The sequence below is a fragment of the Aspergillus fumigatus genome, chromosome 7, assembly GCF_000002655.1.
Source record: "Aspergillus fumigatus Af293 chromosome 7, whole genome shotgun sequence".
Classification (NCBI taxonomy): Eukaryota; Fungi; Ascomycota; class Eurotiomycetes; order Eurotiales; family Aspergillaceae; genus Aspergillus; species Aspergillus fumigatus.
Window position 1 is genome coordinate 382545 of NC_007200.1, and position 18603 is coordinate 401147.

At 50.0% G+C, this 18603-nt stretch overlaps 6 protein-coding genes across 6 annotated transcripts; 4 read left to right on the forward strand and 2 right to left on the reverse strand.

The window, feature by feature from the left end:
- The first annotated feature begins 43 nt into the window (after positions 1 to 43).
- Positions 44 to 1661, forward strand: AFUA_7G01480 (eukaryotic translation initiation factor 4E). Its single transcript, XM_077805151.1, has 3 exons — positions 44 to 570; positions 628 to 699; positions 763 to 1661. The coding sequence occupies exons 1-3, from the start codon at positions 361 to 363 to the stop codon at positions 1228 to 1230; spliced, it is 750 nt and encodes a 249-aa protein (XP_077661280.1). The 5' UTR covers positions 44 to 360; the 3' UTR covers positions 1231 to 1661.
- A 3893-nt stretch (positions 1662 to 5554) lies between these two features.
- Positions 5555 to 8351, forward strand: AFUA_7G01490 (peptide MFS transporter). Its single transcript, XM_741690.2, has 3 exons — positions 5555 to 6097; positions 6174 to 6505; positions 6569 to 8351. Exons 1-3 carry the CDS (start codon positions 6063 to 6065, stop codon positions 7936 to 7938), a joined length of 1737 nt encoding a protein of 578 aa, XP_746783.1. The 5' UTR covers positions 5555 to 6062; the 3' UTR covers positions 7939 to 8351.
- A 1273-nt stretch (positions 8352 to 9624) lies between these two features.
- AFUA_7G01500 (uncharacterized protein) lies at positions 9625 to 10212 on the reverse strand (the record flags this gene model as incomplete). Its single annotated transcript, XM_741689.1, has 1 exon — positions 9625 to 10212. One exon carries the CDS (start codon positions 10210 to 10212, stop codon positions 9625 to 9627), a length of 588 nt encoding a protein of 195 aa, XP_746782.1.
- Positions 10213 to 13489: 3277 nt separating this feature from the next.
- Positions 13490 to 14646, forward strand: AFUA_7G01510 (syntaxin; the record flags this gene model as incomplete). Its single annotated transcript, XM_077805152.1, has 4 exons — positions 13490 to 13643; positions 13702 to 14189; positions 14247 to 14526; positions 14585 to 14646. The coding sequence occupies exons 1-4, from the start codon at positions 13619 to 13621 to the stop codon at positions 14644 to 14646; spliced, it is 855 nt and encodes a 284-aa protein (XP_077661281.1). The 5' UTR covers positions 13490 to 13618.
- Positions 14647 to 15370: 724 nt separating this feature from the next.
- Positions 15371 to 15926, reverse strand: AFUA_7G01520 (BolA family protein; the record flags this gene model as incomplete). The annotated part of the gene is made up of 3 exons (XM_741687.1): positions 15371 to 15545; positions 15623 to 15729; positions 15801 to 15926. 3 exons carry the CDS (start codon positions 15924 to 15926, stop codon positions 15371 to 15373), a joined length of 408 nt encoding a protein of 135 aa, XP_746780.1.
- A 500-nt stretch (positions 15927 to 16426) lies between these two features.
- AFUA_7G01530 (acyl-CoA synthetase) lies at positions 16427 to 18546 on the forward strand (the record flags this gene model as incomplete). The annotated part of the gene is made up of 5 exons (XM_741686.1): positions 16427 to 16784; positions 16873 to 17177; positions 17254 to 18161; positions 18215 to 18447; positions 18506 to 18546. The coding sequence occupies 5 exons, from the start codon at positions 16427 to 16429 to the stop codon at positions 18544 to 18546; spliced, it is 1845 nt and encodes a 614-aa protein (XP_746779.1).
- Between the last annotated feature and the right edge of the window lie 57 nt (positions 18547 to 18603).

An 18603-nucleotide genomic window follows, 5' to 3' on the forward strand; every position in this document is an offset into this window, starting at 1 on the left:
AAAGTAGCACTTTCAAGCTGCGGCATCTCCAAACGCTTCAAAACTTCATTATTTTCGTAGACTAAACGGAGTAACACCACCAACACACGACTACCGCTGTGATTCTGCCTGGAGCAGACAACAAACGACTGCGTGATCCCTGCGCATAAGCCCACTCTCCTCCACCTCTATCATCTCGGACTTTCGCCTCTGGATCGTTCCTTCCCCGCGATTCTGTCAAAAATTGACTCTCACACCAAGACTTTTCTTTGCCCCTCCGACCACTCACGTATCTCTTTCTCTCGTCCCCGCGCTCAAAGTTCGATCGACTGAGACTTTTACGAATTTTCTTTCTTCTCATATTCATAAACCTCAATCATAATGGCTGAAGTCGCAGAGAACGGTCCTGTGCCGGTGAACAATGAGAACACCGCTCCTGGCGCCGCTACTGAAGAAAAGGAGCAGACCGAGAAGACCGAGCAGACGAATGGCGATGCTGTTACAGTATTCCATGACCCCGAGAATTTCAACGTGAAGCATCCGCTCATGCACGAATGGACTCTCTGGTTCACGAAGCCACCCAGTGGCAAGGTACGTGCCATAGCCATCGATATACGGGTAGACTCGTTAACACTGTTTGATTTGCAGGGCGACAACTGGAACGATCTGTTGAAGGAGGTCGTGACTTTCAACTCGGTCGAAGAATTCTGGGGTATCTATGTACGTCATTTCATTTATCGATGCCTGTCTGGTGAGCTATACTGACTAGGTGTTGCTGACTAGAACAATATCACACCAACTTCTGAACTGGGTCTCAAGGCGGACTATCATCTCTTCAAAAAGGGCATCAGGCCAGAGTGGGAAGACCCCCAGAACAAGCACGGTGGCAAGTGGTCATACTCGTTCAAAGACAAGCGCTCCGTACCGATCGACGATCTTTGGCTTCACGCTCAACTGGCAGCTATCGGCGAGACTCTTGAGAACGATGGTGACAACGAGGTTATGGGTGTGGTTGTGAACGTGCGCAAGGGATTTTACCGTGTTGGTCTGTGGACACGGACCGTGGGCAAGAGCATTCCCGGCGACAAGAACGGCCGGACACCCGCTCAAGGGAAGGAGATTCTCGAAAACATCGGTCGGCGCTTCAAGGAGGTGCTACGCCTGAAGGAAGCTGATGTCGTTGAGTTCTCGGGGCACACGGACAGCGCACACAGCGGTAGCACTAGAGCCAAGGCCAAGTACACCGTTTAAACGGCCATTTGCATGGATACTCATATCGAGTTACGATTGACAAGAGGAACGTCTCTTCGGCGTTCATGAGATGATTCTGTAATTACGGACGATGACGAATGAAGTGATAGTTTGAGGGCCAGAATATCCGGGGAGACGACACCCACATCTGGATTTTCAGCATTTTCCTTCGATAGCTTTCTTGTGGCGACTGGCGAGGTGTATCGTATCTTATCCTCAAAACGCATTTCTGACGGGTTTATACCATTATCTCTCTGGGTCCATGGAAGGAGAAAGAAAAAGACAAAAAAAATTAAAAAAAAGTCTCTTCGCATTTTGTCTTCAAAGTGCGGTGTTGATTTCGAACAGTTTCTATAGATAGTCGATACCGAATATGTTAGTAATGGGTCTATTATATACTAAAACTTCTTGCAGTGAGCTTCCTAACACCCATAATTTCCCTGAGATCGAAGGTTATCGGAGTAGCAATAAGCAGTACTCGACTGCAAGATGTAAAGACAATGATGCCGGACACAGGCAGCAGGAAGCCTGATGTTCCAAGTGTGAATCTGGCTGACCTACAAAAACTGTTTCTTCATGAAGGAGTCGTCTGCCAGTCCTATCTCCTTCCTTCTCATCCTCGTATATTGTCTTCCATTGCCGTCAACCTACCCCGACCCCGACTGGTCGTCCTGGTCCGTTGTACAGTTATCATCATTCTTCACTCTCCATTGCCATTGCCCTTGGTTCCTCATGAGCCAAATACCATGTTCCGTGCACTTCTGTTCCTGCCCGTTCCCGTCCTCCTTCAGCCCAGATTTATACAGCCCTGGAGTCCTTTAGGAGCTCTCAAAGGAGGCCGTTCTTGTTTGCTCTCTCATCCTCGGGGTATGTCCATGATTCAAGGCCGCTAAATGCGACTTGTTCACTATTTGAGATCCTTTAGGGTTCGTTTGTAGGTAAATAGGTTTTTTGACCCAATATGATGGTGTTTGCGTTCTGGAGACATATATCTCTCCGGCGGAGACCACTTGTAAGACATCGATAGGGCTTAAAACTCATAATTTGCTATTGCTTTGACCGTGCTTATGCCACGTATAGAGACGATTAATGGTAGACGGGATATAAAAATAATTTTCAGAAAACTGTGAGTGTTGTACGTTGGAGGAATGTTAGCACTCCTTGGCCGAGTCATCAAAACCGTCTACGACTGGTCCAGCATCTATTTTTCTGTCAGCTCTCTGGCCCGTGTTATTACATACAAGATCAGATGTGATCATGTTGATTAGCCCCTCGGTATCCAAATAAGCCGAGCTCATACAGAAGATCTGGTAAAAGGTATACTCTGCGGAGTGCGGAGTGTTTGGGTTGGTTAGAGCATTACGATGATTGAGAGGCTGACATGCACATAGGGAGCTTGCTATGGAATTTAGGGGCAAAGCATTTGTTGCTCAAGTTCCTTTCCTATTCGATTACAAGTCGGCAAAGTTGTACTTAGGCTGATATGATTACCACTGCCCCGATGTCGGACAGGGACCTGTATGAAGTAATGACTCACAGGGGTTTACTCCGACTGTTCCAAACACGGGCGATATTGACGAGTACTCTGTACAAGCACCCACAGCCCTATTAACTGAAGATCGGATCGGTGTCGAAGCAGGCATAGTTTTGAAAACAATCGAGTAACAGGCAAACACAAGCTGCTTGCAGGACAGCATGCTCCGTACTACAGAGCCAAAACCTTGGGCTCTAGACGTTGGCGTACTAAGCCACGGTAATAACAACTGCTGGCAATGACTCACAATCAACATTTCAAGATCTTGATCACGGTGGAGGTCCGGAGTGTGGATCCAGGAAACTGGATCATTCGTATCGTCGCAACTGTGCTTCGTAGCTCTGTGCTCCGTCCAGAGTCGATAGATGCACATTGAGACGCACCTCAGGCCTTCGGTATCCTGTTTCTGAGTCCATACGTAAGTGCAGCGTTATGCTGCCAGGTCTCTGGTCAAATTCGTTAATCGTCTTGTGGATTCAACAGGACAGTCAACGTCGGGTGTCGTCACGAGCTCTTCTCTGTCACTCGAGATCTATAGTGCGAAATAATATAGCTGACGTTGCAATCTGCATTGGAGGGGACATTGCGAAATGCCATATGATTGTGTCCGATGCTCAGGGCTACCTAGAGTAAAATCACACCCAATCATACATACACTCCGGTCCAATGAACACAATCTTATCGCCTAGAGATCGGCATGTGCAGTTTTACTCTGCCGTTGAATTAGACTCATGGCCAAGAAGTCAAGAAAGCCCAGAGTCTTGGGATTCTTGGAGGTTTGACAACCTCAAGCACGCCATCGATCGTCGTGGCCGGTGTCGGTGTGACCATGCTACCGGGTCCTCAGTACGCAGTCGACTCTACGCTGGCGCCGCATGAAACCCCAGAGCGATCGGTTTATTCTCAGCACATGAGACTGTCAGCTGGGCTGCTGCCTCAAACATAAAGTTGGCTTGCGCCGTCTCCCTTCACGCTGATAGGTAGCTATCAGGAAGGCCACCACCAGACTTGGCTCGCTGGAATCACCAAAACGGAAACACACCGGAAAGCATATTTTGGGTGAGATAATACGAGGAGCTCTCGCATTGGGCGGAAGTGATGGCTACTATGTAGCTAAAGTTCGATGAGACTCGGAGCGATGACGGAACGGGTCCTCTGACCTGAGGGCGAAGTCGGAGCGAGAGCGGGCTGGCAGATAAGGCTTGAATACTTAACTCGCCAGAGTCGCTGCCTCTGGCCATGACATTGGGGCTTGTTTTGGGCTCTCGATGATTTCAGTGACACATTGTTTATTTTCTGGTTGTTTCTTCGCAAAAGACGAGAAAATATTCTGAGACCATTTGCTGAATTGACCTTTTCACTGCTTGGTGGTTGACCAGAACGAGCTGGCCTTGGAACAAATCCATCCAACCAACCTCCACTTACTTACACTATGGTAATAATAGTCAGGAGTCTGGGTACTGGCAACGCTTAGCAATGTTCAGACCCCCTTTTCATTGTGTTTCTGACTGCGCGGTCTGAACCGATCGGAGGCCCGATGGGACTCCAGCTCCACCCTTAACGCCTCAACCAAGAACCCCTGGATATTGAATCGCCGAACGAGATAGACAGAACGAGACGGGACTGCATGGCTTCATTCCATCAGGAACCGGTATGTCTGCCCAAAGGTCGAATTACTGAGTGCATGAATCGCCAAAGAGGCGACCATGACCATTGGCGTTAAAAGCCATTGAATGGGGCATGATACGAGATAACTGATCCCTCTCCGCAACCTGGGGTAACATTGCGAGCGGAAGACCAACGGATTATGGAGTTGATTATGGAGCATGGAGGCATGAACTGCTTACTTTCACAAACTACTCCGTACAGGATCCTCCCCCAGCTGGAAACCAGCACTGAGAAGAAGCCCGGACTCTGAGACCTGACCACTTACAACCGCTGCATAACGAATCTCAACAGAATAGCCCCGAGTAGCTCGAGCTGAGTCGGACGGTTCACTCGGTTATCAATGGATGCTGACAGTGAGAAATGTGTCTTGGAAATGATTAGCATGCGGGGTGCCCCGACGTTACACACGCGCACACGATCAAGTGGTGTCATGATGATCCATTATCGTCGAACAGGGGCGGGGAAAACGCGAGATTCATCGGGAGACACTGGACGTGGAAACCATCGACCCCAGACCTCGACGAGTCCAAAAGTGGCCATGAGACGTTTGGAAGCTTCGATTGGACGATTGCATTCCTCATTGGATGCTACGAATGGGAGTTGCCGTGCTTATCATCCAGGGTGGAAAGAAACCATGCTGCTAGCCCCGGTCAGCGACATTTATGTTACCTAATTACCGGATGCGGAATCTCCCCCGGTGGCAATAGCAGTCCAATCATCTGACGAACAGGAAAATGGCTATTTTACAATTTCGACGCACGCACTTTTCAGTCGGATAAGCCACGGCACAGAAAAAACCGAGGCTCAGTTTGCGGAACAGTGATATCCGGTCTTTGAACTTCGCGATGGTGATGTACCTTACTCATAGGGTCTGTTTGGATGAAATAATGAGAGCAGAAATAACATGCAGAACCATGAATTGAATTCACTGTGAACAAAATCTTTTTTCTCTTTTTGTTTTTTTCCCCTTTTTATTTTGGCTACTGCTTGAAAACATTTCGATTGCGGATATTTCTTGACTGATAACGGATGTACGGTTGCGAGCTACTTTGCACAGTGGCCAATATAGCCACGAGGGCGAACAAATTTGTGTGGTTTCACCGGTAAGCTCCGACTGGATTAGCAAGCTGATTGGGTGCACCAACTTCTACCGCTGGTCTTCGAGAAAAGATCAAAGCTGGCGCCCAGCCTCCACAGCCAATCAAATGGCGTGTTGGCGTCTGCTCGGCTGATGCTTGATACTTCTTGTCATATCTTCGCTGGATTATGAGGTTACATTGGCCGGCCCGCCAAGACAGTTTCGGCCTTTCCTTTCTCAGATTTTGCCTGCCACACTGTTCCAGTTTCCGATGTTCAGCGTCCGCAGGTTTTCAAACACAAGCGACGGGGAGTCTTTCAAATCTCCGCCGATCGCGCAATTGAAGGTTCGCGGCTCGCCTGATTGAATGGATCAGAGATAAGACCGGGCCCGCATTGGCCCTCATTTCCCTCCCTCCAGCGCGAGTATAAGGTCGGTCCCTTCCCTCCTCTGCTTCCTCTTTCGCTCGATATTCGTGAGGACACAACAGGCCTTTCAACTTCCTTTCTCCCACACGGCTCGGGCAGTCCTTGCTTGGTTTCTCTTTGCAAAATGTCTACCAAAGATCACGAGGTTGAGGCTGCTCAGTAAGTCTTGCTAGGACACTATATCTTTCCCGCCGTCACGTGTGTCAATTTTCTGACGCCGCTTGTACTTCAATAGACCTCACTTGCAGGACAATGTCGTCTCCGAGGTTGCTCTGAACGAGAAGGACCCATATGCCGTGGAAAAAGCTCCGTTAGAAACCCCCGATGGTGAAGAGCCTACTGCTGAGGAGGCCAAGAACCTCCGTCATGTTGCCGAAAACTTGCCCGTCTCCGCCTGGCTTGTGGCTATTGTTGAGTTGTGCGAGCGTTTCACCTACTATGGCATGTCAGGTCTGTTCCAGAATTATGTGAACAACCCTCTGGACGGTAGCAAGGGTCGCGGTGCCCTCGGTATGGGTCACCAGGGTGCCACCGGTCTGACGACTTTCTTCCAGTTCTGGTGCTACGGTGAGATCTGTCCACCCAGAACTTCACAAACAACGACGAATGTACTGACATAACTGGATGTAGTCACTCCTATCCTTGGTGCCATCATTGCCGATCAATACCTCGGAAAATACAAGACCATTGTGCTCTTCTGCGGCGTGTACCTGGTCGGTCTCCTGATCCTGGTCTGCACTTCGATCCCTACTGCTCTCGAGCACGGTGCTGGTCTTGGCGGTTTCATTGTCGCCATTCTGGTCATCGGTCTGGGAACAGGTGGTATCAAGAGTAACGTTGCGCCCCTGATTGCCGATCAGTACAGGCGCAAGAAGATGGCTGTCAGCACTACCAAGAAGGGCGAGCGAGTCATCATTGACCCTGCTCTGACCATCCAGCGTATCTACATGATCTTCTACGGTTGCATCAACCTTGGCTCTTTGTCTCTGCTCGCTACTCCTTACATGGAGCGGGACATTGGATTCTGGTCCGGCTACCTGCTCTGTCTGTGTATGTTCGCCTGTGGTACTCTGGTGCTCATTGTTGGACGCAAGTTCTACGTTGTCCGCCCCCCTCAGGGCTCTATCATTACCGACGCTTTCAAGGCTCTCGGAATTATGATCATCAACCGTAACATGGATGCGCCCAAGCCCAGTTGGCAGGCTGCCAATGGTGGCAGCAGGCGCAACCTGCCTTGGGACGACCACTTCATTGATGAGCTCAAGCGTGCTCTAGTTGCTTGCCGTGTCTTCTGCTTCTTCCCCATCTACTGGGTTGTCTATGGCCAGTTCTCCGGCAACTTCGTCACCCAGGCCGCGCAGATGCAGGGCCACGGTATCCCCAACGATCTGATGCAGAACTTTGATCCCATCTCGATTATTGTCTTCATCCCCATCCTGGAGACCCTGGTGTATCCGCTGCTGCGCCGTTTCCATATCCGTTTCCGTCCCATCACGCGTATCTCCCTGGGTTTTGTCGTCGCGTCTCTTGCCATGATGTACGCCGCGATTGTGCAGCACCTCATCTATTCTGCCGGTCCTTGCTACGAACATCCTCTCTGTGATGCTTCTAAAATCGACGGCACCGCTCAAGGCAACCGGGTCCACATTGCCATCCAGACCCCTGCCTACATGTTCATCGGTATCTCAGAGATTTTCGCCTCCGTGTCTGGTCTGGAGTACGCCTACACAAAGGCTCCTCCTTCGATGAAGTCGTTCGTGCAGTCCATGTATCTGCTCACCAACGCCTTCGGCTCCGCTATCGCCGAGGCCTTGACCCCCGCCGCCTTCGACCCCGCCATCATGTGGATGTTCGTCGGTCTGGCCTGCGCTTCGTTCTTGGTCGGTGTCATCTTCTGGCTCGTGTTCCACCACCTCAATGCCCAGGAGGACGACATGAACAAGCTGGATGCCGACGATCCGGATACTCCTCCTCCCCGCGCGCGCGAGGAGAAGAACTAGACAGGTTCAAGTCGATGTCTTTGATTCCCCCCTTTCTATTTCCCTACTGTATAGTAATGTTTCTCCTCTTAATATTCCCATAACCGCAGGACGAGCTCTACTTTTTGACTCGCGCGGGCACGCGCAACAGCACCTGCTGAGCAGATCTGAGCGATGAGATAGATGTGAATAAACGAGACACGTTCTGATGACTTTCTTCCTCATGTTTTGCAATAACTAATAAAGTAGCTCCCCGCATTTTTGTAAGCTATTATGCTACACTCCAATCCCACATGGCAGGCAGGCACGCGACCACAACCGTCACACCGAGGAGTGGGCCCACAAGAGACCATTTCTATATCGCTCCACGAAATACTGTTGTACTCCGTAGATATGACAGAAAACAATAACAAATCAGACTCTGGGCCCACTGATAAGTACCTTACTTCGTACTCGTACTACCTCACTTAAGTCATTCAGAAAGTGAAATCAGGGCATGGCACGAGTGGACCCCCCTGTCTTGAAGTCTGCCTTGGTCCTTCCGCACCGAGGAATTATTATTGATTATTCAGCCCAAACACTCCATTAACTAGTTGCTCCGTCCAGCTAGATCATCCCACTCATGGAGATTAGTCGACTGACGCCTTGACTGATTAAGCTTAGCTTGGCGCAGGGACTGGGTCGGTGGAACCCTGGTGGATAAGGGGATTTCGGAGGTTGAGGCCTGTTCTGGTTAGGGGGGTTTTCGGTGGGTGGGTGGCTATGGGTCAGGTTGTCCTGCACTGTAGGGAAAAAAAAAATTGGTGACTGGTTCGCCGTTTGCCCTTCATTTCACGGGTTTGATGGATTGACATACCGTAGTCATGAGGAAGTAGTTTGTTGGTGTACTCCGTAATGGGGTTGCCTATGGAGTACTTCGCCAGAGGGATAATTGCTTTGAAGGTTTGAGTAGGCTGTTCTCTATTGGTTGGTAGTGTATGGATGCTGATGTGAGCGTGTTTAGTGTGTCCCTTGCATGCTGGTAATCGGTGCAGTCTGGTCCTCACTCCACTTCGGAGTGAGGTATTCTGTGTACACCATACTAGTAGATGGAAATATGGGCCCTATGGAGTACAGAGCATCCTGATACAATAATAATGGCTTTCTTACAGACTTGATGACTTGCAAGTATCAATTGTGTCGCCCTGGAGTCATGCTATGAGTTTCCTCAAAACAAGTAGAAGTTAGCTAGTCTACTCTGAAGATGTCCATCAATGCATTTTTGACAGACTAACGAGTACTCTTATCTTCAGCTGCTCTTAAGTGTCGGAAAGTGGACACAGCTGTAAGAATCCTACAACTTCCAACACATCTAAATTGATTCAGCGCTATATGGAGGTTCAGGAAAGGCCTCATTCAGGCTCCAGCAGAGTATGGAAGCAAGTAAGAGGAGCTCGCTATTGTCGAAACTCATCGGCAGACGTTATTCCCTCACTTTAAAGTGAGACAGTTCATTCTCAGATCAACCTGACAACGTCGACGGTAAAGCCTCGCTGACGTCAAAACCTCCATTGCGAGAATGTGCTCCAGCCCACGGCGTGAATTCTTAAAATGTGCGCAATACATCTGATCGATCCCGTAAACGGAGCCATCAACACACCGCGCAGCGATGGCTGTCACTCAGCGCGGAACTGCCGTTGCTGTTCCACGTCATTTTCGACGCGTGGTCTACAGACAATCAGGGTGCCCTCCCAAAAGGCGTTGAACATAATCCTTGGTGAACGTTCTCTGGATGGTTCCTCCAAGATGCAAGGCCACAATATCAGGCTTGATGATTTGCACCTCGAGAACAACGATGTTTATACTGAATGTTCGCGATGACAGCTCGGTAGTCTGTTTGCCGCGGCCTCTTAGAAGGATGGCCCTGAAGACGAACGGCAGGTTGACTCGGAGATCGACGTGAAGGGACTCCTTGGGTAAGGGCAGACATTCGAGTTTCCCGACTGCATGAGAATCTTCATTCCATTTGCTCAGAGAGGTAATAAGAATCTTTCCTAGCACCACAGGCCGTTCATATGCGACATCTGGTAGCCTTTCGCCGTCCACGTGAAGGTACAGCGGACCATCTTTCAAATCCACCCAAAGCCTCCATTTACAGCTCCCTTTTGACGGTCGTAAGGCCGTTCGTGCTTTTCGCGAGGTGGGAATGAGCAGATTCGAGCCGCGCTGGGTGAGAGCGAGGGTCACTAGTCCAATTGGAACGGTCACAATCGTGGCGCATACTGTCAACGAGGACTGTAGGTTATTGGAAACCATGACGAGTGATTTCGACTACCAAGACCCATTGTCAGGCACTCAAAGAACAGGTGCTCCACTGAATATATCATACCCGTTGCGTGATTGAAAGGAGCCTATGATGTGCTTGGCTGACAGTAAGCAGCCTTTGATATTGTGGTTGAATCTAACCTGTTTTTTGAAAGGGAATTTCTCGGTCATCGGCCCTGAGGAACACAAAGGTTAAGCCATGACCTTTGTCCGAAGAATGGTTTCAGCTAAGTGCCTGAATAGACCAAGACAAGGCTGAAAAATGCGGTCAGGCGCGGCCCGTGGCCGATGGTTCTGATACACTACTTATCGGATATGTGCAGCTCATGAGAATCATGACGATACGAGGAGGCTCCCAACAGGGCGAGTTTCCAACGTCAATACGTTGATGAACAACTAAAAATTGCTGTTGCATCACGCTGTTGACAAGGATAATCAGAACCTTGTCTACCTACTCAAGTACAATGCCGACGTCAATGTGGGAGACGTGAAAGGGCAGACGCCACTCGAACTTGTTTACTCAAGTAAGTCAGAGGAGTACACGATCCCCCAGTCAACCCGATGTGCAGGATAACACGGATGACAACCATATTGTGGTGTTTGAGGGTATACGTCGTGGAAGTTTGTCAAAAGACAGATAAAACTGAAACAGCAAGCGCATTCTGTAGTAGGAAGGGATTTTCCACGTTCATGTTGAGCACGATGCAGAGGTGACAGTCGCTGACAATCAAGGAAGCACTTTTCTGATGATGGCCTGGGAACAGGGAAATTCTGTAATTGCTGCTGATATACTTTACGGCTTGGGAAGCAAGTAGCTCGTGGAAATGTCCGACGAAGAAGCCGAGTGCACTACCATTGCTCCGTTCGCTTCGCTTATTAGGGGGCTTCAGACAGCGGGAATGAAGCGTCTCGCAGACGTTATCAACGAGACCCTGTTCAGGTAAGGCCGCCATACACGTTGCTGCTGCAATGGTGATATCTGCAATCTGAACACTCAAAGGCTGCCTAATCCGCAACAAGTCTTTCGTTCCGACGCCCAACTTGTGGAGGGAATTGGCCGAAGTAGGTGTCTCTGTATCCGAGTAGGATTGCTCGACTCAAAAAGCAGATGGAGCGCAAGGGAAGAGCTTCCCTACACTATGCCGCAGAGGACGGACATTGGGAGGCAGTGAAGTTGCTATCGAAACACGATTGTGTCAGTGTGCAAGCGAGGGACAATTCTAGCAGAAGAGACATGGATTTGGCATTGGATAACGACTTTTATGACGTCTTCAAAGCGCTTCAGGACTGAAGATCAAACATGATTGATATCGCAGAAAGACATCAATATAGTCTGCTTGATAGCAGTGTATTGTTCCTTTGCGTCATAGTTCAGGAAGGAACCATGATTAGCCTAGTCAAAGCTGGGATACAAGCCACAGCATTGAGGCTGTGTGCTAAGCCATTTTGACAACTGGCGATCATTGCTAATTATAAGTTGACCCAGGCAGAATCATAAGTTAATGGCCATTCATTTGTGAGAATTCAGGGCAAATCAGATTGTGTTTTTGGAGACTGAGCCCACATGCCGCTAAATAGGTGGGCCTAATATGCAGTTCTTGCCACGACAAAGAGGTACAGTCTTGCATATGATCCGACGAAATGATGGGAGAGAAGACCAGGGACAGTCAAAACATAATTGGACTGGCAATACGGAATTCTTCGATGTTTTGTTCTCGCAGATTTGAGCTACTATTTTCATGGTGTGGGGTAACGGCGTGCAACAGTGCAAGGGACATGGGTGGGATGATGGGGATTAGATCGGGTCTTTCTTACCAAATGAATTGCGCCAGAATGTCCGTCTATCTCATAGCTTATTTCCCTGGATAGCGAATGATAGACCCAGCAAGGGCTAATTGACCGGAACCACCTGCGCCGCCAGTTTCTGGAAACAATTGCTGAGGCTCTGATGGTGCTGTTGACCGAATGTATGCATAACGATGACGTGCAGACTCAACGCCTCCATACTTCTCGGTGGAACTGAAGAGCAATCCCGTACCATTGTCAATGATCCCAACAAACCGGCTCTCCTCCACCGTAGACATGCCAGAAATGGTAGCTAAGACTCGGATGCGCGGGAAATGTCAGCAGCACATTGGACAGCCTGAGGGAGGTGAACGAGATGGTCAATGCCTGAGCAGGCAACCATATTTTAAGGTGAGAAAGAAGACTGGAGGATAGGTTGTTGAATAGCTTCAAGTAAAAAGACAGATATACTCTGCCAGGTAGACCCCTCTACCAAGTCCGTCAAAAGGTGAAACCATGACTTGTCGACCCATCACCACTAGCTTCCGACCGTGGTGTTTCACAACTATTAATTTGGTCTCTCAAACTGTGAGCTAAGGAGAAAAGGGGACTTGACGATCACCTCCTTTGGTCTGTGCATCATCCAGCAGCCCCTGTATGATTATTATCAGTCATTACCTTACCATTAAAGAAATTCCAAACAAATCTTACGGAGTAAGTAGTTGCCACGAAGCTAGCTTCCAGTGTCAGCCACATCCCACAAACGATATTCAAGAACGAGGTAAAAGTGAATTATCAACCACCATCTTGTTTTCTATGAATAGTCGTCGATCGAGCTTCTATAGGACACATAAGCGCCTGATCGTCATAACTTTTCTTCCTTCAATACGTAGCTATCTATTATTGCCGTCTTGCGGGTCCAGAACGAACTTTTTGCCTACTGTCAGCCCCGAAGGAATTCAGAGCCAACCCTTGGCACCTTTGGAAATTGAGAGAGTGCTTCTGCATGCCATTCCGCCCGCAACTGTCCGCCTCAGCCGCGTGTCTCACTGTCATTTCGTCTCTTTCAATCGTTCATCTTTTTTTTTGCCTTCGACATCTTCTCCCCTCCCACGTCTCTTTTGTCATACTCAGTTTCCATTCTTTAATTCTCCCTCTTCGCTCTGCCACTGTGCGCTGCTTTAGTGACAGTCGGCGAATTCGAACTAAGCTCTTGTCCCACGCGCATTTGGACAACCTCCTGAATTCCGGAACCGCGGTCGCCCTTGCACCAAAGGAGACGAAGAACAGCGACCGGATCATAATACAAGCCATATCGGGTTCAAGAGAAGAAAAGGAGTCTATTTATTCAACTCTGTGCTTGCATATAGTGTATTCTGGCATAATTACATCATGAGCGTATGTTCTGAAAGGCTACCCCTTTCCCTGGTGCATCCCCCAAACGCAAAAACTCCATATGCTGACTTTCTTCGCTATTTGAAAGTACGCGGACTACAACAACTCTCAAGGCGGCTACGGCCAGTACAACCCTTACGGTGGCCAGCAGCAGAACAATGCCTACGGCAGCCAACAACAAGGCTACGGCCAGGCCCCCTACCAGCAAGCCAATAACATGGAGCAGGGTAATGGTAGCTATGGTAGGAGTCCTCATATCCTAAGCTCTGGAGTATATCTCTAATGCGCTGCCTCTTACAGAAATGTCCGCTATGGGTGGCTACGGCGGTCAGCAGCAGCAGCCATCCGGCCCGACTGCATTGCTGAACAAATGCAAAGAAATCAACGATGGTATTGCCGATCTGCGAGCCAAGAGAGAGGGCCAGCTCGCCGCCGCACAGAACGCTTTGCTTGACTCGAGTACCGGAAAGGAAGATCAGGCCTCCCGTCAAACACTCGATTACATCGAAGACGAGATCAACAACGGTTTCCGTTATCTCCGAGACCTCCTGAAAAAGATCAAGCAGACGCCTGGCTCTGGAGACACCCGGGTTCAGACCCAGATCGATGTCACCAGCCGGAACTTGCGTCGGGAGATTGAGCAGTACCAGAGGGCCCAGTCGGATTTCCAGAAGCGGCTGCGCGAGCAGGTGCGCCGACGATACGAGATCGCCAACCCAGAGGCATCTCCCGAGGAGATCGAACAGGGTGTTGACAATGTTCTGATGGGCCAAGAGCAGAGCTTCCAGGTACGAGAGCATGGCTCATCCCCAATATCTTGACAGGTGCTGATTTACTTGTGATAGGTTACCGGCAGCAGAACCAGACAGGCCAATGACGCCAGACAAGCTGCTTTGGAGCGATCCGCCGCTATTCGAAAGATCGAACAGGACATGATTGAACTGGGCCGTTTGTACCAGGAAGTTGCGGAGCTGGTGCATCAACAAGATGCTGCTGTTGAGCAGATCAACCAAGGCGCCGAAGATGTTGTCGACAATGTCCAGAATGCGAACACCCAGATTGATCATGCCATCAAGAGCGCGCGCAACGCCAGGAAGTGGAAGTGGTATGCGCTGCTCATCGTCAGTACGTGTCATCTTTGGCCTCAGTGTAAAAGCATCAACCTGACTGACTGCGACTTTAGTTCTGATCATTGCCATCGTTGTCGGTGTCGCTGTTGGTGTCACCCAGGCCAACAAAGCGTAAAATGGCCATCCTTGAAAGATGCTTGCATCAAACGGCTTGCAGAATACGTTTGTCGGCTGCTTATGATCTACTCCGCGCTCGGAAATCTGCGTCGCTACGTCAGGCTTCTCGATATCCCCGTATCTCGCCCTCTGCATTATCCTTTCGTTATACATGGTCCACGCAATGCGGAAGCGAAAGTCGATAAATTCGGTGAGGCATCATAATCCGATGCCTGGTTCCCGCTTTCCTCATCCATCCGAGCTGCACAAAGACCGTTCCCTTTTTCCTCAAGATTTCCTAGTGTACTTTCTTATACCACTCAGTCGCATTCTCCTCTGTTTCAATCCTGTCTGATATTTATCTCCTTGTTTTGAAAAGCACGGCAGCTTGCGAGTTCCTTCTCCTTATCTCCCTGGCTCCCCTTCTTGCGCTTTTTGTATCTCCGGGTCGTGTATACCTGCTTCGTGTCCGATGATATGCGACATGATGGTCCGTCGCTGCTCTTGACTAGGATACGCATGATGCTGTCGTACATGTACATATTAGATTTTCTCCTCGTTTTCATTGCCGTTGGTCCTAGAATTTATGTAATAATTGAACTCTAATTCACCACGAAAGTATATATGTACAGAGAACCTTGCAGTCACCAGTTTGGGTTTACTCAACACATGATACCCGTAAAGCCACCAGACCTCTCACGTCTGACAGTCAGCCGGCAGTATGACCACATCATACCACTACCCTAAGCCTGCGACTGTCTAATCTTCTCCCGCTCCTCCTCCTCCGGCGTCCTCGTCCGCAACTGCAAAGCATGGATTCCGCCCTCCCGGCTCATCTCATCCTTAAGCAGAGAGTAGACCATCCGATGCCGCGCAGGCTGCATCTTCGACTGGAAAGCGGAGGATGTGATCGTGACACTGTAGACACACGCATTAGCCACCGCCATCACTCACTTCTTTGGCAATAATGTAACGGGTCGCCGTCGCAAACATACTGGAAATGCGTCTCTTTCGAAGTTACGCCTTGCATCGGGGCGTGATGCGCGTGCAGGTGTGAATCATTGCGGATTATGAGGGTTGAGGGGGAGAAGGCGGCTGTTATCTGTGTCGAGGGTTGGGTTAGTTAGCTGTTTATTTTCGAGGGATGCTGTAGTTGAGTGATATGTTAAGTACCTTTTCGCGGATCGTATCTTCCATTGGTGTCGCGGAGGTGGATGACATCCTGGGCAGGAGGGTGGTCCTGAGTGGGGAGAAGAGGCGGCGGGGGAGCAGGCCTGGTCGGCTGCGGATGGGGAGCATTGACGGTAACCCTAGTTGGGGAGTTTGCGAGGTAATGATGGGTTGGCAGAGAGGTGTCTCTTGCAGAAGATACTGGTCATGAATGGCTTTGTAGATTGTATGGTCTGCTCCGATCTGGGCCTGTGATGCCGAGATGCTGTTTTGGGGATAGCGCTGGTGGATGATGGTTTGCGCCGCAATATCCGTTGAGGTGGATCTTGTTGTAATCGTCTGCTTTCTTGTTGTACTAGTTTCTCGGGTCAATCTTACAGAGATTGGACATTGCGAAATGTATGACTCGTCTTTTGATTACCTACATTGTCGTTGCTGGCGTTATTGTGTGCTAAGTGGTAAATGACAGTGTGGACGTCGAACTGAGCGCCGGAGCACCTCCGTTTATGACATCAATCCACCGCGCAGCAATTGCTCTTGAACGTTGATATCTCGCAGTTACCTACACATCATCTAGATATCGCAAGAGGAGGAGATACATGAGGCACACTTAAGGATAATATTCCACCATGCAGGGACGAAATCTCGTGTCATTGCTTTCTCATGGCTCTCCGTCTTTTCGGGCCCTCGGTGCAGCGTTTCCTCGCAAACCCTTTTACAGCCGAGCTCAGAACGTGACCACGCCTGTTTCGCTTCGTTCCTTGTCAACGTTACCAAATCTTCCCCTCTTCCGTGCGCTCAAAGATCATGACTCCTCAAGCCTCGCCGTCGTTCATAGCGCATCTTCACGATCTTTCACGTACGGTAATTTGGTTGCGGACGTGGTGCAGGCGAAAGAACGCCTGCTAGGGTCTGTCGGGGGGAGGCAGGAGTCGTTGTCCGGGGAGAGGGTTGCCTTTCTTGCGGAGAACAGCTACGATTACGTAGGTACTGTTTCTCTACTCTGTCCCCGGTGGATCTCGCCCAAGCGTCCTGGGTGTATTACCTTGGCTAAATGGCTGATTATGACTTGCAGTAACACTCCTCGCTATCCTTGCGAGCAATGCGATTGCTCTCCCTCTTTCCCCTGCGTTTCCTGTTGGCGAACTCAAGTATATCCTGGACAACTCCCAGGCCAAGGTGTTGGTCGCTACTCAGAAGTATAGGGATAAGGCGCACGACCTGCTCAAAGCCGGATTGAATACGGAGCCCGTACTGGATATCAAGGAGAAGATCCAGGTGGGTGCGACGAGCTCGCACCCGGTCTCGTTGGAGGACCTCAACGGTGAGAGATTGCTGGGAGGGATGATGCTTTATACTTCTGGGACTACGAACCGGCCGGTAGGCATCGAATTTTCCGTTAATTCTGTTGAGACTCCGACAGGCTGGAAGAACTTCTAGACTGACCGTCAATTAGAAAGGCGTACTCATTCCCCAATCAGCACTTACCGCACAAGCGTCTTCGCTATTAGAGGCGTGGAAATATACCCCCGAAGATCGATTGCTTCATCTTCTTCCGCTGCATCATATCCATGGAACTGTCAATGCGATCGTGACGCCTATACTTGCCGGATCTTGCATTGAGTTCATGTTTCCGTTCAACACAGACGCTGTATGGAACAGGCTTGCAGAGCCATTTTTACCGAACAGCACGAATAAGAGTAAGATTACATTCCTCACAGCTGTGCCGACAATCTACAATCGACTACTCTCAAGCTTTCCTAGCCTACGTCCCGAAATTCAAGAAGCCGCGAAGAAGGGCATTTCGCCCGAGAATCTCCGCTTGAACATTTCTGGCTCCGCCGCTCTCCCGACACCGACCAAGCAAGCCTGGCAGGATCTCAGCAACGGGAACGTTCTACTTGAGCGCTTTGGCATGACTGAGGTCGGAATGGCTATCAGCTGTGGGCTCGACTTCGCAGACCGCGTGGATGGAAGCGTCGGCTGGCCGCTGCCATCTGTGGAGGCTAGGCTGGTCGACACTGAGACGAATGAAGTCATCAAGCCTGGAGAGGAGCTCGACGCCAATGGCCGTGAGCGGGAAGGTGAAATCCAGCTTCGTGGGCCGACAATCTTCCGCGAATACTGGGCTAATGAGAAGGCTACAAAGGGGGCCTTCGTGGATAGCGAAGATGGGAAAGGCAAGTGGTTCAAAACAGGCGACGTTGCTACCCGCCGAGTAGTCCGGAACGCCGGCAAGGGGACCAGCGGTAAATGGGCCAAAGGCCCAATGTATTTCATCCAGGGTCGACTGAGCGTCGACATCATCAAAACGGGTGGAGAGAAAGTCAGCGCGTTGGAGGTTGAGAGGGAGTTACTGTCGCTGTATGCTCATTTATTCCTCTTGCCCATACTTTCAGACTAACCTGTTCGTTCAGCCCTCAGATCAACGAAGCCGCCGTTGTTGGTCTTCCATCCGAGCAATGGGGTCAAAAGGTTGCTGCCGTGGTGGTCCTGAACCCCGAAGTAGCAGCCAAGACAGGTCGCAACGGCAAACCCTGGGGTCCAATGGACATGCGCCGCGCCCTTAAAGACCGGCTAGCGAGCTACAAGTTGCCCCAGGAGATGAAGGTCCTTGACGGGCCAATTCCGAGAAATGCCATGGGAAAGGGTGGGTATCTTCACCTCGTCATTTGGCTACTCAGCAGACTAACTATGGATGCTTGCAGTAAACAAGAAGACACTTATCAAGGAGGTCTTTGGATCGTAATCACGACCCCGTACGTCCATTCCTGTGTAATAAGCTGCTCCACGAAATATGTAAAAT

Bases quoted from the DNA above. Each gene is read 5' to 3' on its own strand.
- AFUA_7G01480 (XM_077805151.1), top strand. From the start codon at position 361: ATGGCTGAAGTCGCAGAGAACGGTCCTGTGCCGGTGAACAATGAGAAC. The intron at 571-627 runs GTACGTGCCATA...TTTGATTTGCAG, and splicing joins CGAAGCCACCCAGTGGCAAG to GGCGACAACTGGAACGATCT. The intron at 700-762 runs GTACGTCATTTC...GTTGCTGACTAG, and splicing joins AAGAATTCTGGGGTATCTAT to AACAATATCACACCAACTTC.
- AFUA_7G01490 (XM_741690.2), top strand. From the start codon at position 6,063: ATGTCTACCAAAGATCACGAGGTTGAGGCTGCTCA. The intron at 6,098-6,173 runs GTAAGTCTTGCT...GTACTTCAATAG, and splicing joins CACGAGGTTGAGGCTGCTCA to ACCTCACTTGCAGGACAATG. The intron at 6,506-6,568 runs GTGAGATCTGTC...AACTGGATGTAG, and splicing joins CTTCCAGTTCTGGTGCTACG to TCACTCCTATCCTTGGTGCC.